The following is a 27,287-nucleotide window of genomic DNA, read 5'->3' as shown; positions in this document are numbered from 1 at the left end:
ACCTTATGGTGGGTTGTATGTGTGTAGGATACACCTTACAGCAGACAGGTTATCATGTACGTATCACACCTTATGGCAGGTTGTATGTGTGTAGGATACACCTTACAGCAAACAGGTTATCATGTACGTATCACACACCTTATGGCGGGTTGTATGTGTGTAGGATACACCTAACAGTAGACAGGTTATCATGTACGTATCACACTTTACAGCAGACAGGTTATCATGTACGTATCACACCTTACAGCAGACAGGTTATCATGTACGTATCACACACCTTATGGCAGGTTGTATGTGTGTAGGATACACCTAACAGTAGACAGGTTATCATGTACGTATCACACCTTACAGCAGACATGTTATCATGTACGTATCACACCTTACAGCAGACAGGTTATCATGTACGTATCACACCTTACAGCAGACAGGTTATCATGTACGTATCACACCTTACAGCAGACAGGTTATCATGTACGTATCACACCTTACAGCAGAGAGGTTATCATGTATGTATCACACACCTTACAGCAGACAGGTTATCATGTACGTATCACACCTTACAGCAGACAGGTTATCATGTATGTATCACACCTTACAGCAGACAGGTTATCATGTATGTATCACACCTTACAGCAGACAGGTAATCATGTACGTATCACACCTTACAGTAGACAGGTTATCATGTATGTATCACACCTTACAGCAGACAGGTTATGTACGTATCACACCTTACAGCAGACAGGTTATCATGTACGTATCACACCTTACAGCAGACAGGTTATCATGTATGTATCACACCTTACAGCAGACAGGTTATCATGTATGTATCACACCTTACAGCAGACAGGTTATCATGTACGTATCACACCTTACAGCAGACAGGTTATCATGTATGTATCACACCTTACAGCAGACAGGTTATCATGTATGTATCACACCTTACAGCAGGCAGGTTATCATGTATGTATAACACCTTACAGCAGACAGGTTATCATGTAAGTATCACACCTTACAGCAGACAGGTTATCATGTATGTATCACACCTTACAGCAGACAGGTTAACATGTACGTATCACACCTTACAGCAGACAGGTTATCATGTACGTATCACACCTTACAGCAGACAGGTTATCATATACACATGTGTACATAAGCATCCATTGAAGGCAGACCTCTGTCCTCAGCTCAACAGTCTCGTACTCAAGTGGAGTGAGACAGCCATGCCCATGTAAGTTGCATTTCGTATTCCTACCAGTACTGCGATCACCCAAAAATGTACAGAAAATCTAGTTTTTAAAACAAGTAATAACATACTATGACAAATGTTATGAATACACAATGCCATTACTAAGAAAGTGTTATCCCAAATATAACATTAGTTACATATGACAAATGTTGTTCGTTCATTTAAATGTTTGAGTGTTTTTATGTGTCTTTTTTTTTTCTTTATTAAATAATAAAACAAATATATACCTTTTATTTCAGTTAATACCTGTTTCTACGGACAATATAACATGTTGGGTGGATAGAACCAGGAACGGACCTCATGAAGTCTCTATTTGTATAAGGGTGGGGTTGGGGGGTATTATATACGGGCGGTAACACCCCTAAATCACCCCACCCACCACCATCTGACAGGCAGGGCAGTGCACAAATAGAAACTGGCATTTATCATTATTTCTCCATTGGAAAGAAATTCTAATATTAGTTTTTTGATTTGTTCAAATCTGTACAGCCTCCACATGTTTGAACACATTCTGCACACCCTGCATGCACGTCTGATTGAACAAACACATATTGTACACACCATTTTCTATCTCCACAGCCATATATAACACTCCACCAGCATGTTGTGTGCCTCATCAAACAAGCATGAAATATTCATATTCCCCGCCACTGACATGTCCGGTTGTGTGCAAGGCAAGAAATATTGTACGGTTTTCAAGATATGCCAACTGGGACCCACTTTTCGAAAAAGTGATCGTAGAGCTATGACTGTCATAAGTTTGTGTCATAATATGGGAGTTACGATCACCTTGGCACTATGATCGCTGTGTGGAGTGAGGTCCAGGGCCCACTTGTACAAAGCGATCTTAGTGCTAAGATGATCATAACTCCCATACTTTAACATAGGTTTACAATAGTCTTAGCACTAAGATTGCTGTGTGGAGTGAGGTCCAGGGCCCACTTGCACAAAGCGATCTTAGCGCTAAGATGATCGTAACTCCCATACTTTAACATAGGTTTACAATAGTCATAGCACTAAGATCGCTTTGTGCAAGTGGGCCCTGCCACTTGTACAAATCGATCTTAGCGCTAAGATGACCGTAACTCCCATACTTCAGCATAGGCTTACAATAGTCTTAGCGCTAAGATCGCTGTGTGGAGCGGGGTCCAGGATGTCTACTGTGGTGAATCAATCGCCACAAAGAGAAGAAACAACTTTCGAACATTGTTACTTTCATTCATTTGTTTGGGTTTTTTAACGGTGCATTCATCTGTCCATTCATTCGTCAGTCAGATCAGATGATCTCTTAAATAAGATGCAGACAAAACATTTAGTTATTACAACAGGAACATAGAAACCTGGATCCTTAAAAACACATAGTCGTGAGCAGTAACCTATATGAAATCTGTACTTACACAATAAAACTGAGACATGTAAAATGTCACTGTCAGTGTGGTTGTATGACGTATGTGTGGATGTGGTCATACACAGACAGCTATATTCAAGCCCTATCACTGCTGCTTCATCTTGCCTGGAAAATTAGGCGATTATGCTTGTTGTTAGTAGGCGACTAACAGGATCGACTGCTCAGGATCGCTGACTTGGTTGATGCATGTCATCACATGTCAATCACTGGATTGTATGGTCCAGACTCGATTATTTACAAAGCCTCGTCATGTAGATGTAATATTGCTGAGTGTGGCGTTAAACAACACACAAACAAAACAAAAGCCTATAAATAATGGAGTGTGGGTCAGGCAAGCCAGTGGTTGACAGCGCAATCACGTGGCCTTGTGTATGACCCACTGCGTGTCTCACCTTGACATTGGCCAGCTGCTGCTGTGCCATGGTGTATCCAGCATCAGCGTGGGCCTGCAGGTCTGCCAACTTGTGTAGGATGGCATCGAATGGTCCTTGTTCATCTAGTGGGTGATTCACATCCAGCTGCAAACATCAGACAAATTGACTGTCAATACTTATCTGCTGCAATGGAGACACCTAAACACCTAATTATATATTTTTCAAACAGTCATATATGTAGATCTAAATCACATCTTGTATAACCTAATTTCTGAAATGGTCATATATGTGGAACCAAAACAAATTTGCATACTCTTGTATAATGAGTATATTTGGCAGGGTAAACCCTTTGAATTTTCAAGTTAGAGCTTCAAGTTTAAAACCTGAAAGGTTTTCAAATTCCAAATTTTATTCTAATGTTATCAGTTCAAACATGAAATTAGCAGCTTTCAAATACACTACAGCATAATGGGGGCGGTGGGGTAGCCTAGTGGTTAAAGCGTTCACTCATCATGACAAAGACCCAGGTTCGATTCCCCACATGGATACAATGTGTGAAGCTTATTTCTGGTGTCTCCCACAGTGATATTGCTGGAATATTTCTAAAAGCAGCGTAAAACCATACCCACTTCTACAGAATGACACATACACCCAAATACATTATAATGATACACAAATAAAATACACAGTATTTGACATCTGGGATGTTATATATACCATCTTCAAAGAGGCCACTGCCTTCCCTAGTGCACCTTTGGCTATACAGGTTAAATGTGTCAGGCTAAATTCAAAGGCAAGTACTCGTTAAGGCCAATGACAAATCCACGCTCTCTCTGTAGTTGCTACCGTTGGTTGGTGTGGCGACATAGTGTGCTGCTCGATCAACGTAATTGATTATCTCTTCATTCTGAGTGTGACTAAACTCATCCCAGCGGCGGCTTCTAATTACAAATAACTCCTACATTACTTAATCAATACAGATTCTGTGAAGGCTTCTTAATAGGTTGTTATGATGAACAGCTGAGACAATATATCTCCAAGTCCACACACCACTGCTCTCACATGGAACTCTGGAGAATTTCACAAAAACAGATGCTTTTCAAAACCCCTTCACAAAATAAACTTCTGAAACAATGCACATTTAGAAAGTAAAACCATCTGAAAATTACCGAGGACAAACTAAATACATTAACACAATTTGCATAATAATCAAAACATGATTCTATTGTTCATTTCATTTGAGGGTATTTGGGTCAAATTTTACACAAATATCCTTGTATCCTGTGTACATCGCCATACCATGGTAGAAACAGTTATGTCCCCTAATATTTGTGAAAGAAACTCATTGAGTGCCCTTCAACATCACTACATAAACCCCCAGGAACAAGATCGGTCAGGGAGTCCACTTTTCCTTTGAGACTGACCGCTTGTCTGGACACGGTGGTGGCTACAAGAGCTAATGGCTTCGATCCCTTCACGTTCCATTCACAAAGATCAGGAGACATAGTGAGGCCCTGTGTGGGTTGTATATTGTCTAGTGTTCACATCACTACACATCTATCAGAAAACTATTGAGGCTCTGTGTGGGTTGTATATTGTCTAGTGTTCACATCACTACACATCTATCAGAAAACTATTGAGGCCCTGTGTGGGTTGTATATTGTCTAGTGTTCACATCACTACACATCTATCACAACTGGAGGTTTATAGTGCTACTTCAATGTGTATGAAACTTGTGGCACAATACAGGACACTTGCCAAGCACACCTGTCCAGACTCTAGTCCCAGTCTTTACAGTCACAACAGCTGGATGGATATGGGCTACATCTGACACCAGTCTTGTAAGGCAGCTAATAAACTACAATGTTGCACACACTGGATATTACCTACACAATGTTAACATTTGCTATGAAATAAACCTTCCTTACATGCAGTAGACCAATCACTATAAAGGGTCGGTCGTAGCCATTGAATAACAGAATTCATCAAGTTTGTGTACCACCCCCGGCATTTCCTCCATAATCAATGACGGAAAAAATAATTGCAATGTCACAACGACCTCAAAATTAAGTTAGTCTAAGATGACTTCAGCAATTATAGCATGAGTCAGATGAGTCATTTTTTTCCAGAGTGTCCATATTCCTGTAGTTTGTGTTGTGTTCACCCTGTCCTTGAGCAAGCAGCCATGAGAAAAGATGCTAACATATAATAACTCATCAGCCACCTTGCATCCCACAGTCGGGGTAAATCATGATTTTATATCAGTCTGGGACACATACATCACATCTAGCTGGTGTATATTCCCAGTATCGTCTCCAGTAGTGTAGGTTTTAGCCGTGTAATCTGCATACACTCTCATTATCAGGGTCCAGTAATAGCCACAGTGGATGAATACCATTAAACGACTTCACGGAGCAGAACATGTTTGAGGCTGTCCCCTGGTCTGTATTTAGGGTATTCAACTCTCGCTAAGGCGGACACCCTATATTCAACTCTCGTTAAGGTGGACATCCTAAAATTACCAACAGCTTAATTAATACACTTTAAATGAAAGATGTGGGTCACTTCAGCATCAGGTGTTCTGTTTAGTCCCAAGTAAAACTAACATGCAAGAGATACATTGGGAACTCACTCACAATAAACACATTTTGGAAATATAAGTATTTATCTTCCTGAAGTGTGTTTGTATAAAACATACGTATAAATCTATATTCATTATGAAAATTTCCATTTGTTAGTTGCTAAAAAAGGAAATGACACTGTCAATACTTCACAGGCTTCACACCACATATATCATAAAAATAACAACAACAATAATAATATAAAATAATATGCTATCATGGGTTCCAAGCCTTGCCTACCAAATGCGTGTCGGAAACAATGCACACATACACATCTCAACATTTCATTCTGACATGTTTTGAATTTGTATGCACTAGTCCACTGGCTTTTTTCTTTTTATAAAACATAGTGTTGCACTCAGACATATGAGGGTGGGCTGTAAATAATCAAAAGTCTGGACCAGACAATCCAGTGTTTGACATCATGAGCATCAATCTATGCAACTGGGAATACCATGATATCCATAAACCAAGTCAGCGAGCCTGACCACCCGATCCCCTCAGTTGCTTCTTATGACAAGCTTCGGTTGCTGAAGACCAATTCTGACCTGGAATCTTCACAGTATCCGCTAGACTGAGACTATTAAATTGTGCTGAGGAAAAGTGAAAATCCAAAGGGGGCAACAATTCTGAACCAGTTCTCAATGCTTCAATCTTGCTACAAATTGGAACTAAATAAAACAACATGTAAGCATGTTTGTCTCGTTCCAGCAAGACTAGCTACTAGCTACTATGAAGACTAGTGAAATAAGGTTTACACTAGTCCTCTGGACTAGTACTGAAAAAAAAATGAAATTAATTTTCTAAGGCTGAATATAACAGTAACTCCAGAGTGAGTCAACGCTGGACCAGAGAAGCCCCTCGTATGGGCCTTGACATGAGAACTAACAATATTCGGATATGATTCAGTTCAAGCATTTGACCTGAATTCATTGTAAATCACAGTCACACAATAAGTATGCCAGTTCAATATACTCCTACAGCCTCCATCGATGAGTCAGCTGTCAGAGTGGGACAAGGACACACTCAGCCAGGACTCAAATCAGTAATATCCATGTGATATCAGTCCTCAAATCAGTAATATCCATGTGATATCAGTCCTCAAATCAGTAATATCCATGTGATATCAGTCCTCAACTTGGCTAAATCCAAGTAATATCAGTCCTCAAATCAGTAATATCCATGTGATATCAGTCCTCAACTTGGCTAAATCCAAGTAATATTAGTTCTCAAATCGGTAATATCCAAGTTATATCAGTCTTAAACATGGCTAAATCCAAGGAATATTAGTCCTCAAATCAGTAATATCCATGTGATATCAGTCCTCAACTTGGCTAAATCCAAGTAATATTAGTCCTCAAATCGGTAATATCCAAGTTATATCAGTCCTCAACATGGCTAAATCCAAGTAATATCAGTCCTCAAATCAGTAATATCCATGTGATATCAGTCCTCAACTTCGCAAAATCCAAGTAATATTAGTCCTCAAATCGGTAATATCCAAGTTATATCAGTCTTCAACATGGCTAAATCCAAGTAATATCAGTCCTCAAATCAGTAATATCCATGTGATATCAGTCCTCAACATGGCTAAATCCCAGTAATATTAGTCCTCAAATCGGTAATATCCAAGTTATATCAGTCCTCAACATGGCTAAATCCAAGTAATATCAGTCCTCAAATCAGTAATATCCATGTGATATCAGTCCTCAACTTGGCTAAATCCAAGTAATATTAGTCCTCAAATCAGTAATATCCAAGTCATATCAGTCCTCAACATGGCTAAATCAAAGTAATATCAGTCCTATACTCGGTAATATCCAGGTAATATCAGTCCTCAACTCGTAGTGAGTGCGTGAGGTGTCAAGATTCACAGATGTATCAGTGCATCGCAAATTTTCATCTGACGATATGATACACTTTACACCTAACCCATGTATGTATTCATGTCTTTATTATGTACAGCTTCTAAAAAATAAAATTTAGGACGTTGGCAATTACCTTACATGGAACGTGCTGAGGCCAGAGTTACCTCACCACAGCTTACCCCCCTCACCATGGCTTACCCCCCTTCACCACGGCTTACCCCCCTCACCACAGCTTACCCCCCTCACCACGGCTTACCCTCCTCACCACGGCTTACCCCTCTCACCACAGCTTACCCCCCTCACCACGGCTTACCCTCCTCACCACGGCTTACCCCTCTCACCACAGCTTACCCCCCTTCACCACGGCTTACCCCCCTCACCACAGCTTACCCTCCTCACCACGGCTTACCCCTCTCACCACAGCTTACCCCCCCTCACAACGGCTTAGAGATTTAACCACTATCCTTCCGCTCTCTGGGCAGACACTCTATCCACTAGACCACAGGGCGGCCCCCAGCCACATGGGACATGGGTAGGGCAGACACTCTATCCACTAGACCACGTGGTGGTCCCAGCCACATGGGACATGGGGAGGGCAGACACTCTATCCACTAGACCACGTGGTGGTCCCAGCCACATGGGACATGGGGAGGGCAGACACTCTATCCACTAGACCACAGGGCGGCCCCAGCCACATGGGACATGGGGAGGGCAGACACTCTATCCACTAGACCACGTGGTGGTCCCAGCCAAATGGGACATGGGTATGGCAGACACTCTATCCACTAGACCACAGGGCGGCCCCAGCCACATGGGACATGGGGAGGGCAGACACTCTATCCACTAGACCACGTGGCAGTCCCAGCCACATGGGACATGGGGAGGGCAGACACTCTATCCACTAGACCACGTGGTGGTCCCAGCCACATGGGACATGGGGAGGGCAGACACTCTATCCACTAGACCACGTGGTGGTCCCAGCCACATGGGACATGGGGAGGGCAGACACTCTATCCACTAGACCACGTGGCGGTCCCAGCCACATGGGACATGGGGAGAGCAGACACTCTATCCACTAGACCACGTGGTGGTCCCAGCCAAATGGGACATGGGTATGGCAGACACTCTATCCACTAGACCACGTGGCAGTCCCAGCCACATGGGACATGGGGAGGGCAGACACTCTATCCACTAGACCACGTGGTGGTCCCAGCCAAATGGGACATGGGTATGGCAGACACTCTATCCACTAGACCACAGGGCGGCCCCAGCCACATGGGACATGGGGAGGGCAGACACTCTATCCACTAGACCACGTGGCGGTCCCAGCCACATGGGACATGGGTAGGGCAGACACTCTATCCACTAGACCACGTTAACGACCCAGCCACATGGGACATGGGGAGGGCAGACACTCTATCCACTAGGCCACAGGGCAGTCCCAGCCACATGGGACATGGGGAGAGCAGACACTCTATCCACTAGGCCACAGGGCGGTCCCAGCCACATGGGACATGGGGAATTACATGCAGAAATGGGACAATATCAAACACTGTGGCAAATTAGGTATTTTGATAGATATCTTGACTCAAGGAACGTGGTATGTAATAACACCCAAAGAACAGACATCACTTCAGGCCCCAGGCTCATTCAATGAGTGGGTGGGGATGTTTTACTCCCCTTTCAGAAATATTCAACCATTATTCTCTCGGTAATGCTCAGAGAGAACCTCAAGAGTGAACTCCAATCTCTGGTTTGATGATCCCATGTTAATGTCCAGGCTACCTCACTGCCTTATATCCCTATCAAATCTTGCTTGTTGTCAGACACACAAGTGGGTGAACTGTGCGCTCCAGTAGGTGATACGGGTATTATCACCCTGCATTGGCCGTGTAATCATTCAGGTTATCGGAGGTATTATTACATGTGTGTGTCCATTGTCCAACAGCCTGACCTTGACCTTAGTCCAAGATACATGCATGCTTATCACCAGTAAACAGTCTTCTACGCCCGAATTTCCAGATATATAATACAGTATATTACAAGATATTCACAAACTCCACCCTTGAATCTCTACCTTAATGTCAACAGTACAATACACAAAAAATGCCTACAGTTATAGCAGTGTTGTACAACACAATACACAAACTACACAATACAACTCTTCTGAAGCTTAATTATGTGTATAAGACTATAAAGAACCACATGGTCAGAAATTAAAAACATCCTTGATATTTCATGAAATCCCCTTTTTCCACTGCCCCTCATCTTTCTGAACTACGTGACCTGTGATGACCTGTACAACATCGACATTAAGAAGGGTTAGTAATGTCATGTCAAGAAATATCCCAGCTGTAAAATGTTTCAAGTTCCGACAGCATTGCTACATATCTTCCAACCGAATAAACAAGAGTAATAGATTCGGTGTATGAATGAACAGGAACAGCACCTGATATCCTCAAAAGACATTAAGATCAATATTCAGGAGTAGAAACTAACATTCTTAGTCGTCCCCTAGTCCTCACAATGATAACATATAGCAAAACCCTTAAAAATGGCAAATTTCTACTCGTCCTTGCGATACCTTAACTATTGGCCAGTTTGGCAAGGACCACAGGACTAGTGCCAATTTCTAACGCTGATAGACATTTATCAAGTAACAAACAAAAAACCTCAAAATGGGAAAAACCTCAAAATGGGAAAAACCTCAAGATGGGTGAGCCTTCATCAGCACAGAATGAGTAACTTGTCACTTTCTGCTCCTCATGAAGATAAGCGTAAGAATTGGTCTTCAGAACAGGACCAGGGTCGCGTAGTCAGGCTTCCTCACTTGGTTGATGCATGTCATCGTATCCCAATAGTGGAGATCGGTGCTCTGGATTGTCTGGTCCAGATATGTAGATTTACAGACTGCTGTCATGTACAGTAAACTAAGTTATTAACGAACACGCTTATAATGAACTGACGGATGTAAGAAACTATTTCTTGGTCCTGTCTGTTAATGCTGTATAGATGTTGTATAAATGCTTATAACGAATTACGGTTATAACGAATTAAAATTAGTTGTCCTTTTGAGTTTGTTATAAGTGTAGTTTACTGTAGTTAGAATTTTGCCGAGTGTGTCGTAAACAACAGACAACACTCGGAAACTTACATGTACTGTCTTATAGGCAACATCAACTTGTGTCCATCACAAGAAGCTGGGATCTCTACGACGTCTTATCAGCAGCCATTCTTTGTTTTGCACTATTTCAGCTTGTACATTCAGGAAACATTCACACAAACAGCCTGATGCTGACGATAGTGTTACACTAATCCAACTTCATGATTAACATTGACTAAGATAAGATGTCAAGGTGTCAATTTACCAATACACCTTCTATCATGAGTGAGTGAGTGAGTGAGTGAGTTTGGTTTAACGCGGCTTTTAACAGTCCTTCTATCATGAGCTAGCATGAGGGGATTAGGCAGGACAACACAATACTATTGACTTGGGATGTTACAATACCACTCTCCACAGACACTACGTATACGTAATACGTATCATGGCAGTCTGTTCACAATACTTAAAACATGGCAATTTTGTCTGAAGGGAACAGAATGTAATGTTAAATCTATGTACATTGCACAAGATGTCATGAGATATAGCATAAATCAATGAGCATACAATTGTTTATTAAAATGTTGGAAGCACCCATTTCGCCACCAAAGTCTTTCCACTGCTGTTTGAAATGTTCTATGTGTGAAACAGAATTAAAATATGAATCGATACAGGCAAGTGTACATCGCGTATCGCATACGGTGTATCCAATGAGAATATTATTGATGCATCAACATACTTGTGAGTCATATATGCCTACCATTTACACATGGACATGACATGTTTTGTTTGTTTGTTGTTTAACGCCACACTTAGCAATATTCCAGCTGTATGACGGTGGTCTGTAAATAATCGAGCCTGGACCAGACAATCCAGTGATTGATCTCATCAGCATGGATCCACACAATTGGGATACGATGACATTGCAACAACCAAGTCAGCGATAGTTATCATGGAGTGACATTCTCAACAACAGCTGAGTTCCATCAGGGATGATTTCGCTTCCGGGCACTGCATCCTGAAACTGTTACTGACAGAAACATAGATCTGTCAAGTTTACATTTACATGTTTTCCAAGAAAAGCTCCCACGGCTAAACAATGTGGTCATATCTGTAGCAACCCTTGGATGCTTTGTCTTAGTCACAATATGTCATCACCATGGTAACTTGTATGGTTTCAAAGAAATACAAGGTCAATGCTATGAATGAGCAAGTGTCTCAAGAGAGTGAGGAAGTTTTGTCATCATACAACAAGACTACCTATGTAAGTAAAACAAAAGATTTGAATATCAGAGTAAATTTCACAGGAACCAAAGGTCACCACCGGTCATCCATTTCAGGACATGATTTATACCAGGTCAACCACCCCAAGAGGTATCAATCCCAGGTCACCCATTTCAGGTCATGCCTCCATGGAGCTCATCCATGCAAACAGTGATGAGGTCAACTGAGAACACAAGCATTGCCTCATGTAAAACTATCTCGTGTAATGGTGGATGGTTCCTTTTTAGAAAGGGTACCCTATCTCTTGTGTGTAAAGTTTATTTATTTGTTTGTTTGTTGTTTAATGCTGCAATCAGCAATATTCCAGCTATATGACGGTGGTAGTACATAATCAAGTCTGGATCAGACAATCCGGTGATTGACATCATGTGCATTGATCAACTCAATTGGGACACAACAGCCACCCGATCTCGTTAGTTGCCTCTTACGAGAAGCATGGTCGCCTCTTACTGCAGGGATGGGTTGCTGAAGACCTATTCTACCCTGGATCTTCACAGGTCGGGTGTAAAGCATGTAAAGTATTGAGAAAACAGGAACACAGTATGTAAAGTATTGAGAACACAGGATGTAACATATTGAGAACACAGGATGTAAAGTATTGAGAAAACAGGAACACAGTATGTAAAGTATTGAGAACACAGGATGTAAAGTATTGAGAAAACAGGAACACAGTATGTAAAGTATTGAGAACACTGGATGTAAAGTATTGAGAACACAGGCACACAGGATGTTAAGTATTGAGAACACAGGATGTAAAGTATTGAGAACACAGGCACACAGTAATGTAAAGTATTGAGAACACAGGATGTAAAGTATTGAGAACACAGGCACACAGGATGTAAAGTATTGAGAACACAGGATGTAAAGTATTGAGAACACAGCATGTAAACTGATCAGTCAGACAGCAAAGTAAATCATTGAGTCATGCCATGAGTGAAGAGAATGACTATTGAGATGAAGTGTATTACATGCAATCATTATCTGCATGTACAACTTTCCATGAACTTTTCATGAACTCTCCATTATCAACTACTTGAGCTGCAGTTACTTTTGTTTCAATGACTGGTTAATAAAATAGACAATTACAAGTTTCCTCTAGAAGAAAGAGATCCTTGTTCTGTCAGGACAGTCTCTGACAACGTCTCCCACACAAAAAGCCCTAAGGCAGTAACAAAACCTGTTTTTGAATAATACAAATAAGCCATCATGAATTTTCGGTAAATCATTGCCTGAAGAAGGCTGAAGAATTATGTTCTTCCTGTCACACTGCAGGCTTCATAAACCTGATAAATGTGCATAGATATGTAAGTGAAACTATACACACTCTGTAGAGCTTAGCATGCTGCATGTGTCTTTTCCGTATGTGTGTCTGTGTGTGTGTCTGTGAGTGTGTGTGTGTCTGTCTGGGTGTGTGTGTCTGTGAGTGTGTGTGTGTGTCTGCATGTGTGTTTGTGTGTGTGTCTGCATGTGTGTTTGTCTGCATGTGTGTCCGTATGTGTGTCTCTGTGTGTGTGTGTGTCTGTGAGTGTGTGTGTGTGTCTGCATGTGTGTTTGCGTGTGTGTCTGCATGTGTGTTTGTGTGTGTGTCCGTATGTGTGTGTGTTTGAGTGTGTGTCCGTATGTGTGTGTGTCTGTGTGTGTGTCCGTATGTGTGTGTGTGTCTGTGTGTGTGTGTGTCCGTATGTGTGTTTGTGTGTGTGTCTGCATGTGTGTTTGTGTGTGTGTCTGCATGTGTGTTTGTGTGTGTCTGCATGTGTGTTTGTGTGTGTGTCCGTATGTGTGTGTGTGTCTGTGTTTGAGTGTGTGTCCGTATGTGTGTGTGTGTGTGTGTTTGAGTGTGTGTCCGTATGTGTGTGTGTTTGAGTGTGTGTCCGTATGTGTGTTTGAGTGTGTGTCTGTGAGTGTGTGTGTGTCCGTATGTGTGTTTGAGTGTGTGTCCGTATGTGTGTTTGAGTGTGTGTCCGTATGTGTGTTTGTGTGTGTGTCTGTGAGTGTGTGTGTGTCTGTGTGTTTGATTGTTTCTTTGTGTGTCTGTGAGGGTGTGTGTGTATGAGTGTGTGTGTGTGTGTGTGTGTGTGTGTGTGTGTGTGTGTGTGTGTGTGTGTGTGTTTAAAAATAGAATGCAAGTGTGGGTTGTATCAGTGTCAAGACGAGACGTGAGACATGCTGTGATGAATTCCTTCACAGTGGACAACAAGTGTGGCTTGTATCAGTGTCAAGACGAGACGTGAGACATGCAGTGATGAATTCCTTCACAGTGGACAACAAGTGTGGCTTGTATCAGTGTCAAGACCTGAGACATGCAGTGATGAATTCCTTCACAGTGAACAACAAGTGTGGCTTGTATCAGTGTCAAGACGTGAGACGTGAGACATGCAGTGATGAATTCCTTCACAGTGGACAACAAGTGTGGGTTGCATCAGAGTCAAGACATGAGACATGCAGTGATGAATTCCTTCACAGTGGACAACAAGTGTGGCTTGTATCAGTGTCAAGACATGAGACATGAGACATGAGACATGCAGTGATGAATTCCTTCACAGTGGACAACAAGTGTGGGTTGCATCAGAGTCAAGACGTGAGACATGCAGTGATGAATTCCTTCACAGTGGACAACAAGTGTGGGTTGCATCAGTGTCAAGTCCTGAGACATGAGACGTGAGACATGCAGTGATGAATTCCTTCACAGTGGACAACAAGTGTGGGTTGCATCAGTGTCAAGACGTGAGACATGCAGTGATGAATTCCTTCACAGTGGACAACAAGTGTGGCTTGTATCAGTGTCAAGACGTGAGACGTGAGACATGCAGTGATGAATTCCTTCACAGTGGACAACAAGTGTGGCTTGTGTCAGTGTCAAGACGTGAGACGTGAGACATGCAGTGATGAATTCCTTCACAGTGGACAACAAGTGTGGCTTGTATCAGTGTCAAGACCTGAGACGTGAGACATGCAGTGATGAATTCCTTCAGTGGACAACAAGTGTGGCTTGTGTCAGTGTCAAGACGTGAGACGTGAGACATGAAGTGATGAATTCCTTCACAGTGGACAACAAGTGTGGCTTGTATCAGTGTCAAGACGTGAGACGTGCAGTGATGAATTCCTTCTCAGTGGACAACAAGTGTGGCTTGTATCAGTGTCAAGACCTGAGACATGCAGTGATGAATTCCTTCACAGTGGACAACAAGTGTGGCTTGTATCAGTGTCAAGACGTGAGACATGCAGTGATGAATTCCTTCACAGTGGACAACAAGTGTGGCTTGTATCAGTGTCAAGACCTGAGACGTGAGACATGCAGTGATGAATTCCTTCACAGTGGACAACAAGTGTGGGTTGCATCAGTGTCAAGACGTGAGACATGAGACATGCAGTGATGAATTCCTTCACAGTGGACAACAAGTGTGGCTTGTATCAGTGTCAAGACGTGAGACATGCAGTGATGAATTCCTTCACAGTGGACGATAAGTGTGGCTTGTATCAGTGTCAAGACGTGAGACATGAGACATGCAGTGATGAATTCCTTCACAGTGGACAACAAGTGTGGCTTGTATCAGTGTCAAGACGTGACGTGAGACATGCAGTGATGAATTCCTTCAGTGGACAACAAGTGTGGCTTGTATCAGTGTCAAGTCCTGAGACATGCAGTGATGAATTCCTTCACAGTGGACAACAAGTGTGGGTTGCATCAGTGTCAAGACGAGACGTGAGACATGCAGTGATGAATTCCTTCAGTGGACAACAAGTGTGGCTTGTATCAGTGTCAAGTCCTGAGACGTGAGACATGCAGCGATGAATTCCTTCACAGTGGACAATAAGTGTGGCTTGTGTCAGTGTCAAGACGTGAGACATGCAGTGATGAATTCCTTCACAGTGGACAACAAGTGTGGCTTGTATCAGTGTCAAGTCCTGAGACATGAGACATGAGACATGCAGTGATGAATTCCTTCACAGTGGACAACAAGTGTGGCTTGTATCAGTGTCAAGACCTGAGACATGAGACATGAGACATGCAGTGATGAATTCCTTCACAGTGGACAATAAGTGTGGCTTGTATCAGTGTCAAGACGTGAGACGTGAGACATGCAGTGATGAATTCCTTCACAGTGGACAACAAGTGTGGCTTGTATCAGTGTCAAGACGTGAGATGTGAGACATTCAGTGATGAATTCCTTCACAGTGGACAACAAGTGTGGCTTGTGTCAGTGTCAAGACGTGAGACGTGAGACATGCAGTGATGAATTCCTTCACAGTGGACAACAAGTGTGGCTTGTATCAGTGTCAAGACGTGAGACGTGCAGTGATGAATTCCTTCTCAGTGGACAACAAGTGTGGGTTGCATCAGAGTCAAGACGTGAGACATGCAGTGATGAATTCCTTCACAGTGGACAACAAGTGTGGGTTGCATCAGTGTCAAGTCCTGAGACATGAGACGTGAGACATGCAGTGATGAATTCCTTCACAGTGGACAACAAGTGTGGGTTGCATCAGTGTCAAGACGTGAGACATGCAGTGATGAATTCCTTCACAGTGGACAACAAGTGTGGCTTGTATCAGTGTCAAGACGTGAGACGTGAGACATGCAGTGATGAATTCCTTCACAGTGGACAACAAGTGTGGCTTGTGTCAGTGTCAAGACGTGAGACGTGAGACATGCAGTGATGAATTCCTTCACAGTGGACAACAAGTGTGGCTTGTATCAGTGTCAAGACCTGAGACGTGAGACATGCAGTGATGAATTCCTTCAGTGGACAACAAGTGTGGCTTGTGTCAGTGTCAAGACGTGAGACGTGAGACATGAAGTGATGAATTCCTTCACAGTGGACAACAAGTGTGGCTTGTATCAGTGTCAAGACGTGAGACGTGCAGTGATGAATTCCTTCTCAGTGGACAACAAGTGTGGCTTGTATCAGTGTCAAGACCTGAGACATGCAGTGATGAATTCCTTCACAGTGGACAACAAGTGTGGCTTGTATCAGTGTCAAGACGTGAGACATGCAGTGATGAATTCCTTCACAGTGGACAACAAGTGTGGCTTGTATCAGTGTCAAGACCTGAGACGTGAGACATGCAGTGATGAATTCCTTCACAGTGGACAACAAGTGTGGGTTGCATCAGTGTCAAGACGTGAGACATGAGACATGCAGTGATGAATTCCTTCACAGTGGACAACAAGTGTGGCTTGTATCAGTGTCAAGACGTGAGACATGCAGTGATGAATTCCTTCACAGTGGACGATAAGTGTGGCTTGTATCAGTGTCAAGACGTGAGACATGAGACATGCAGTGATGAATTCCTTCACAGTGGACAACAAGTGTGGCTTGTATCAGTGTCAAGACGTGACGTGAGACATGCAGTGATGAATTCCTTCAGTGGACAACAAGTGTGGCTTGTATCAGTGTCAAGTCCTGAGACATGCAGTGATGAATTCCTTCACAGTGGACAACAAGTGTGGGTTGCATCAGTGTCAAGACGAGACGTGAGACATGCAGTGATGAATTCCTTCAGTGGACAACAAGTGTGGCTTGTATCAGTGTCAAGTCCTGAGACGTGAGACATGCAGCGATGAATTCCTTCACAGTGGACAATAAGTGTGGCTTGTGTCAGTGTCAAGACGTGAGACATGCAGTGATGAATTCCTTCACAGTGGACAACAAGTGTGGCTTGTATCAGTGTCAAGTCCTGAGACATGAGACATGAGACATGCAGTGATGAATTCCTTCACAGTGGACAACAAGTGTGGCTTGTATCAGTGTCAAGACCTGAGACATGAGACATGAGACATGCAGTGATGAATTCCTTCACAGTGGACAATAAGTGTGGCTTGTATCAGTGTCAAGACGTGAGACGTGAGACATGCAGTGATGAATTCCTTCACAGTGGACAACAAGTGTGGCTTGTATCAGTGTCAAGACGTGAGATGTGAGACATTCAGTGATGAATTCCTTCACAGTGGACAACAAGTGTGGCTTGTGTCAGTGTCAAGACGTGAGACGTGAGACATGCAGTGATGAATTCCTTCACAGTGGACAACAAGTGTGGCTTGTATCAGTGTCAAGACGTGAGACGTGCAGTGATGAATTCCTTCTCAGTGGACAACAAGTGTGGCTTGTATCAGTGTCAAGACCTGAGACATGCAGTGATGAATTCCTTCACAGTGGACAACAAGTGTGGCTTGTATCAGTGTCAAGACGTGAGACATGCAGTGATGAATTCCTTCACAGTGGACAACAAGTGTGGCTTGTATCAGTGTCAAGACCTGAGACGTGAGACATGCAGTGATGAATTCCTTCACAGTGGACAACAAGTGTGGGTTGCATCAGTGTCAAGACGTGAGACATGAGACATGCAGTGATGAATTCCTTCACAGTGGACAACAAGTGTGGCTTGTATCAGTGTCAAGACGTGAGACGTGAGACATGCAGTGATGAATTCCTTCACAGTGGACAACAAGTGTGGCTTGTGTCAGTGTCAAGACGTGAGACATGAGACATGAGACATGCAGTGATGAATTCCTTCACAGTGGACAACAAGTGTGGCTTGTATCAGTGTCAAGACGTGAGACATGAGACATGCAGTGATGAATTCCTTCACAGTGGACAATAAGTGTGGCTTGTATCAGTGTCAAGATGAGACGTGAGACATGCAGTGATGAATTCCTTCAGTGGACAACAAGTGTGGCTTGTATCAGTGTCAAGACGTGAGACATGAGACATGCAGTGATGAATTCCTTCACAGTGGACAACAAGTGTGGCTTGTATCAGTGTCAAGACGTGAGACATGAGACATGAGACATGCAGTGATGAATTCCTTCAGTGGACAACAAGTGTGGCTTGTATCAGTGTCAAGACGTGAGACGTGAGACATGCAGTGATGAATTCCTTCAGTGGACAACAAGTGTGGCTTGTATCAGTGTCAAGTCCTGAGACGTGAGACATGCAGTGATGAATTCCTTCACAGTGGACAATAAGTGTGGCTTGTATCAGTGTCAAGACGTGAGACATGAGACATGAGACATGCAGTGATGAATTCCTTCACAGTGGACAACAAGTGTGGCTTGTATCAGTGTCAAGACGTGACGTGAGACATGCAGCGATGAATTCCTTCACAGTGGACAACAAGTGTGGGTTGTATCAGTGTCAAGACGTGAGACATGAGACATGCAGTGATGAATTCCTTCACAGTGGACAACAAGTGTGGCTTGTATCAGTGCATGTCTGTGTGGGGGAAGATCGGAAGGGAAAGTGTGATCCTCCTACTCATCTTGAGGAAACGAGACTGAGCACCTCGCCAGATGACGCGTAATATTGCAACTGACCGACTCATGGCTACATTCATTAACAGCAACACTGGAGGGATGACACTGTGATTTGTTTCACATGCAGGACAAAAAGTCAGTTATGAATACTACTTACGTCACAGTACTTCCCATCACTTTAGCCAGAGAAAGGCTATTCCTTGCCTTACAGACTATCTATATTTATTATTGATGATACAAGGCCTTGTGTCAACTGAAAGTGAACACACCACTCCCTCAGTGTGAACACACAATTCAATGATGGAATGTTAAGTAATCCCGTGTTTAGGGTTGGCTCACACAATATCACAACTATTGATCAAGCTTCTTGGCAAAGATGCAGATGTTCAGAAACTTCTAGACACTGGGTATGGATACATAAGTCTCCACATTAAGCAAGTAGCGGAACTGCCTTTTCCCCATACAAGAGGATCTCCCCTATACAAATCTCCCCATACAAGAGGATCTCCCCCATACAAAGCTCCCATACAAGAGGATCTCCCCCGTACAAAGCTCCCATACAAGAGGATCTCCCCTATACAAAGCTCCCCTTACAAGAGGATCTCCCCTCTACAAAGCTCCCCATACAAGTGGATTCCCCTGTACAAAGCTCCCCATAAAAGAAGTTCCCCATGTACAAATCCCCATACAAGAGGATCTCCCCGTACAAGAGGATCCCCCTGTACAAAGCTCCCCATACAAGAGGATCCCCCCGTACAAAGCTCCACACAAAAGAGGATCTCCCCTATACAAAGTTCCCATACAAAAGGGTCTCCCCTGTACAAAGCTCCCATACAAGAGGGTCTCCCCCGTACAAAGCTCCCGATACAAGAGGATCTCCCTGTACAAAGCTCCCCATACAAGTGGAGCTCCCCATACAAGAGGGTCTCCCCCGTACAAAGCTCGCATACAAGAGGGTCTCCCCCGTACAAAGCTCCCCATACAAGAGGATCCCCCCATACAAAGTTCCCCACAAAAGAGGATCTCCCCTATACAAAGCTCCCATACAAGAGGGTCTCCCCTGTACAAAGCTCCCATACAAGAGGGTCTCCCCCATACAAAGCTCCCCATACAAGTGGAGCTCCCCATACAAGAGGATATCCCCCGTACAAAGCTCCCCATACAAGAGGATCTCCCTGTACAAAGCTCCCCATACAAGTGGAGCTCCCCATACAAGAGGATCTCCCCCGTACAAAGCTTCCCATACAAGAGGATCTCCCCTGTACAAATCCTCTTACAAGAGGATCTCACCTATAAAAAGCTCCCATACAAGAGGATCTCCCCAAAAACAAAGCTCCCATACAGGAGGATCTCCCCTATACAAAGCTCCCCATACAAGAGGATCTCCCCTATAGAAAGCTCCCCATACAAGAGGATCTCCCCTATACAAAACTCCCATACAAGAGGATCTCCCAATAGGAACATATAGTCCTTGCTAAAAAATAAATACTGATTTAATTCATGTCAAAGGTATGTTCTATGTAAAAATTTCATAAAGACGTTTGATTTTGGACATACCAGTATTTATTATCCAAACTGAAAGTGCCAATGTCAAATAGATTTGATAATTTATGAGAGACTATATTTGCCCTCTACTCTTGAACAGCTCTTACACTGTCCACCATTGTGACCTGTATAAATCAACACTAACTATTAAACCGGGGGACCGTTTCAGGACTTACTCATACATTTCCTCACCAAGCTTAAACAAATATACAAAGCCAAGTTAGCAAACTTTATTACACTTTTAAGATGCCATGTTTAAGACCTTGTGTTCTATAAGAGATATGTTTACAATCACATCTGTAATAGTGGTGCTGCAAGTTGCAAATACTCAAAACTTGGCTCACTCAGATAGACTATTCCACCTAATTGCGTTAAGAGTGAGTGAGTGAGTGAGTGAGTGAGTGAGTGAGTGAGAGAGAAGTTGTCCTCCATACAGCTTCCCATATTCTTTTAAGAAAAAGGGCATGACCTGCTATCACATGACCTTGGCACTCCAGCAGTATCTGGTATCAGGGAATAACAGTCTATAATCACCTGGTACATAGATAATATTGTTGAGCTCTACACCAACATTATGAGTAATGTATTGACCCCATCCATTTAATCCTATTATATGGGGGTGGTAAGCTGGTGCAAAGGTCGACCCTCAAGGCTTAGCAGGTGAATGCTGGGCTGGGCGTTGGAGGGCACACATGGTTAACTTGTGAGGCATACTTGTAGCGATATATATATAGGTCAAGTAACAACAGCAACACCTGTCTTTGTATTCAGGGCTAATATGTACTTGGACCAAAACTGGTATCGACCAACAGACTAGCTTTGAGGGTGGATGTGTACCTGTAGAGAGGGTGGATGTGTACCTGTATAGAGGGTGGATGTGTACCTGTATAGAGGGTGGATGTGTACCCAGCTATAGAGGGTGGATGTGTTCCTGTATAGAGGGTGGATGTGTACCAGGTATAGAGGGTGGATGTTTACCTGTATAGAGGGTGGATGTGTACCTGTATAGAGGGTGGGTGTGTACCTGTATAGAGGGTGGATGTTTACCTGTATAGAGGGTGGATGTGTACCTGTAGAGAGGGTGGATGTGTACCTGTATAGAGGGTGGATGTGTACCTGTATAGAGGGTGGATGTGTACCCAGCTATAGAGGGTGGATGTGTACCTGTATAGAGGGTGGATGTGTACCTGTATAGAGGGAGGATGTGTACCTGTATAGAGGGTGGATGTGTACCTGTATAGAGGGAGGATGTGTACCTGTATAGAGGGAGGATGTGTACCTGTATAGAGGGGGAGGATGTGTACCTGTATAGAGGATGGATGTGTACCTGTATAGAGGGTGGATGTGTACCTGTATAGAGGGTGGATGTGTACCAGGTATAGAGGGTGGATGTGTACCTGTATAGAGGGTGGATGTGTACCTGTATAGAGGGTGGATGTGTACCAGGTATAGACGGAGGATGTGTACCTGTATAGAGGGTGGATGTGTACCTGTATAGAGGGTGGATGTGTACCAGGTATAGAGGGGGAGGATGTGTACCTGTATAGAGGGAGGATGTGTACCTGTATAGAGGGAGGATGTGTACCTGTATAGAGGGTGGATGTGTACCTGTATAGAGGGTGGATGTGTACCTGTATAGAGGCTGGATGTGTACCTGTATAGAGGGTGGATGTGTACCAGGTATAGAGGGTGGATGTGTACCTGTATAGAGGGTGGATGTGTACCAGGTATAGAGGGGGAGGATGTGTACCTGTATAGAGGGAGGATGTGTACCTGTATAGAGGGTGGATGTGTTCCTGTATAGAGGGTGGATGTGTACCTGTATAGAGGGAGGATGTGTACCAGGTATAGAGGGTGGATGTGTACCTGTATAGAGGGTGGATGTGTACCTGTATAGAGGGTGGGTGTGTACCAGGTATAGAGGGTGGATGTGTAACTGTATAGAGGGAGGATGTGTACCTGAATAGAGGATGGATGTGTACCTGTATAGAGGTTGGATGTGTACCTGTATAGAGGGGGAGGATGTGTACCTGTATAGAGGGTGGATGTGTACCTGTATAGAGGGTGGATGTGTACCTGTATAGAGGGGGTGGATGTGTACCTCTATAGAGGTTGGATGTGTACCTGTATAGAGGGTGGATGTGTACCAGGTATAGAGGGGGAGGATGTGTACCTGTATAGAGGTTGGATGTGTACCTGTATAGAGGGGGTGGATGTGTACCTGTATAGAGGGTGGATGTGTACCTGTATAGAGAGGGAGGATGTGTACCTGTATAGAGGGTGGATGTGTACCTGTATAGAGGGTGGATGTGTACCTGTATAGAGGGTGGATGTGTACCTGTATAGAGGGAGGATGTGTACCTGTATAGAGGGTGGATGTGTACCTGTATAGAGAGGGAGGATGTGTACCTGTATAGAGGGTGGATGTGTACCTGTATAGAGGGTGGATGTGTACCTGTATAGAGGGTGGATATGTACCTGTATAGAGGGGGAGGATGTGTACCTGCATAGAGGTTGGATGTGTACCTGTATAGAGGGTGGATGTGTACCTGTATAGAGGGTGGATGTGTACCTGTATAGAGGGTGGATGTGTACCTGTATAGAGGGTGGATGTGTACCTGTATAGAGGGTGGATGTGTACCTGTATAGAGGGGGAGGATGTGTACCTGTATAGAGGGGGTGGATGTGTACCTGTATAGAGGGGGTGGATGTGTACCTGTATAGAGGGTGGATGTGTACCTGTATAGAGGGGGTGGATGTGTACCTGTATAGAGGGTGGATGTGTACCTGTATAGAGGGTGGATGTGTACCTGTATAGAGGGGGTGGATGTTTACCTGTATAGAGGGTGGATGTGTACCTGTATAGAGGGGGTGGATGTGTACCTGTATAGAGGGGGTGGATGTTTACCTGTATAGAGGGTGGATGTGTACCTGTATAGAGGGGGAGGATGTGTACCTGTATAGAGGGTGGATGTGTACCTGTATAGAGGGTGGATGTGTAACTGTATAGAGGGTGGATGTGTACCTGTATAGAGGGTGGATGTGTACCTGTATAGAGGGTGGATGTGTACCAGGTATAGAGGGGGAGGATGTGTACCTGTATAGAGGGTGGATGTGTACCTGTATAGAGGGTGGATGTGTACCTCTATAGAGGGTGGATGTGTACCTGTATAGAGGGTGGATGTGTACCTGTATAGAGGGTGGATGTGTAACTGTATAGAGGGTGGATGTGTACCTGTATAGAGGGTGGATGTGTACCTGTATAGAGGGGGAGGATGTGTACCTGTATAGAGGGTGGATGTGTACCTGTATAGAGGGGGAGGATGTGTACCTGTATAGAGGGTGGATGTGTACCAGGTATAGAGGGGGAGGATGTGTACCTGTATAGAGGGTGGATGTGTACCTGTATAGAGGGGGAGGATGTGTACCTGTATAGAGGCTGGATGTGTACCAGGTATAGAGGGGGTGGATGTGTACCTGTATAGAGGGTGGATGTGTACCAGGTATAGAGGGTGGATGTGTACCTGTATAGAGGGAGGATGTGTACCTGTATAGAGGGGGAGGATGTGTACCTGTATAGAGGATGGATGTGTACCTGTATAGAGGGGGAGGATGTGTACCTGTATAGAGGATGGATGTGTACCTGTATAGAGGTTGGATGTGTACCTGTATAGAGGGGGAGGATGTGTACCTGTATAGAGGGTGGATGTGTACCTGTATAGAGGGTGGATGTGTACCTGTATAGAGGGGGAGGATGTGTACCTGTATAGAGGGTGGATGTGTACCTGTATAGAGGGTGGATGTGTACCTGTATAGAGGGGGTGGATGTGTACCAGGTATAGAGGGTGGATGTGTACCTGTATAGAGGGTGGATGTGTACCTGTATAGAGGGGGAGGATGTGTACCTGTATAGAGGGTGGATGTGTACCTGTATAGAGGGTGGATGTGTACCTGTATAGAGGGGGTGGATGTTTACCTGTATAGAGGGTGGATGTGTACCTGTATAGAGGGGGTGGATGTTTACCTGTATAGAGGGTGGATGTGTACCTGTATAGAGGGTGGATGTGTACCTGTATAGAGGTTGGATGTGTACAGGTATACAGGGTGTAATGTATCCCCTACCCACGCAGCACAAAGGCAACATACCCTACTTGAATATTTTCACCTTATCGCCCACTTGAACATATACTTCACTGAGCCTACACCTGTACCTTGTGTAGATCTTAGAAAATCATTCATATCAAATAACTCAAATACAACAATCACTGATTACCATTCAAGTACTACCAACTAATAGCACAGTCTCTCTCCACAGCCATTCACTGCTGGGTGAGACTGTTTCATGTGAACCAGACAACAGAATACCTGCATTCATGTCCCATTGAAACATGTACACACACACCTGAAGCTGTGGCCAGCTTGTGTTGTGCTGCAGGGGAAGGAACTTCTTTGATGTGTGAATATGACAGTCAGGCTGTGTTGGATCAGTGAACTCATGGACTGTCTAAATCCCTGGCCTTTTTAGTCTCATTGGATTGGATTGTGGAGAGTGGAGCGTGGAGCGGAGCAGTGGGGAGCGGATTGGTGTGGAGTGGAGTGGAGTGGAGTGGAGTGGATCCACATGTGAACACAGACCATGATCTCCATATCCACATGTGAACACGGACCATGATCTCCATATCCACATGTGAACACGGACCATGATCTCCATATCCACATGTGAACAAAGACCATGATCTCCATATCCACATGTGAACACGGACCATGATCTCCATATCCACATGTGAACACAGACCATGATCTCCATATCCACATGTGAACACGGACCATGATCTCCATATCCACATGTGAACACAGACCATGATCTCCATATCCACATGTGAACAAAGACCATGATCTTGGGATCCACATGTGAACACAGACCATGATCTCCATATCCACATGTGAACACGGACCATTATCTCCATATCCACATGTGAACACAGACCATGATCTCAAGATCCACATGTGAACACAGACCATGATCTCGTTCTCCACATGCGAATACAGACCATGATCTTCATATCCACATGTGAACACAGACCATGATCTCGTTCTCCACATGCAAACACAGACCATGATCTTCATTTCCACATGTGAACACAGACCATGATCTCAAGATCCACATGTGAACACAGACCATGATCTCAAGATCCACATGTGAACACAGACCATGATCTCCATGTGAACACAGACCATGATCTCCATATCCACATGTGAACACAGACCATGATCTCCATATCCACATGTGAACACAGACCATGATCTCAAGATCCACATGTGATCACAGACCATGATCACCATATCCACATGTGAACAAAGACCTTGATCTCCATATCCACATGTGAACACAGACCATGATCTCGGGTTCCACATGTGAACACAGACCATGATCTCCATATCCACATGTGATCACAGACTATGATCTCAAGAGCCACATGTGATCACAGACCGTGATCTCCATATCCACATGTGATCACAGACCATGATCTCCATATCCACATGTGAACACAGACCATGATCTCCATATCCACATGTGAACACAGACCGTGATCTCCATATCCACATGTGAACACAGACCGTGATCTCCAGAGCCATGACAACCCTCACATCACTTGCTGGCCATGTTATCAGAGTCAACATATGTATGCATGTCACATCAGAGGTCAAGGTCAGGCTTGATATGAATCATCCTGTTATGAGGAAATTAAGCCATGAATATTACGAATTGCTTCAGGCAGTCTGAAGAAGCACATATAAAACTTATATTCAGTTTTGACAGAAATGTTCATGTTACAACCACAAATATGAACTAGGAATACTTCATCCTAGTTGATTAGCCAACAGTGTTATCTGTAGTGAGAAAATCACTGAAGATATACCACACCAGCTTCAGTTGTCTGTGAAAATACTCGAGAACTTTACACATGAGTAGTCCTTCAGTCAATTTTAATAAAATATGCATACGAGTACTAATTGTTATAGGTTCATACAAACATCGCGAGTCAACTGTGACCAATCCAACTGACGACTGTGTATTGTTTATGTCTTGGTTCTGAATTCGATCATGCTTTAGGACAAACTCTCCAATAAGTCCTTTGGAGTACCATGTAGCCAAATACACCACATATTGTCAGAAGTCATGGCAGGTTGCACTGCCCTCTCAAACAATCTAAGCAAAGAATGAATTCCTTATTCATCGTCGGAAAAGCCACACAAAAACAAAAAACAACAACTCATCAACATCAACATAAAAATCACAGGCTGTGAAACACAGCAGTCTTGCACAGAAACAAAACAGACATTTCAGAGACACTGTCTTCAAGAGTGCGAGTTGCTATGAATAGACAACAACTAAACTCCCTTATTTTGTGATAAAACACCTTTTTCGTCAATAATGTAGACTTTGTCTCGAAACAAGTGATAATTTGCTGTCCAGCAACAGTTTCCTCAATCCTGGTTCTTAATAACTGTGTCAATGTTCGTTTGGCTCTCTACTAATGACATCATGCAGATTGTATGACTGATCACATGACTGGTCACATGA

At 43.7% G+C, this 27,287-nt stretch overlaps 1 protein-coding gene across 1 annotated transcript in view; it reads right to left on the bottom strand.

Moving 5' to 3' along the window:
- LOC139444403 (inositol-tetrakisphosphate 1-kinase-like) overlaps positions 1-27,287 on the bottom strand; it is a 57,173-nt gene that overhangs the window by 18,650 nt on the left and 11,236 nt on the right. Inside the window, exon 4 of the mRNA XM_071225374.1 lies at positions 3,047-3,172. Coding sequence (XP_071081475.1) covers positions 3,047-3,172 — 126 coding nt within the window. The remainder of the gene's footprint in view (positions 1-3,046; positions 3,173-27,287) is intronic.

This window comes from Haliotis cracherodii, unplaced genomic scaffold, assembly GCF_022045235.1.
Source record: "Haliotis cracherodii isolate W230 unplaced genomic scaffold, xgHalCrac1.p SCAF_5, whole genome shotgun sequence".
In the NCBI taxonomy this organism is placed as follows: Eukaryota; Metazoa; Mollusca; class Gastropoda; order Lepetellida; family Haliotidae; genus Haliotis; species Haliotis cracherodii.
The sequence above is the reverse complement of the archived record's forward strand: the minus strand, read 5'-3'. Positions and strand labels throughout refer to the sequence as shown.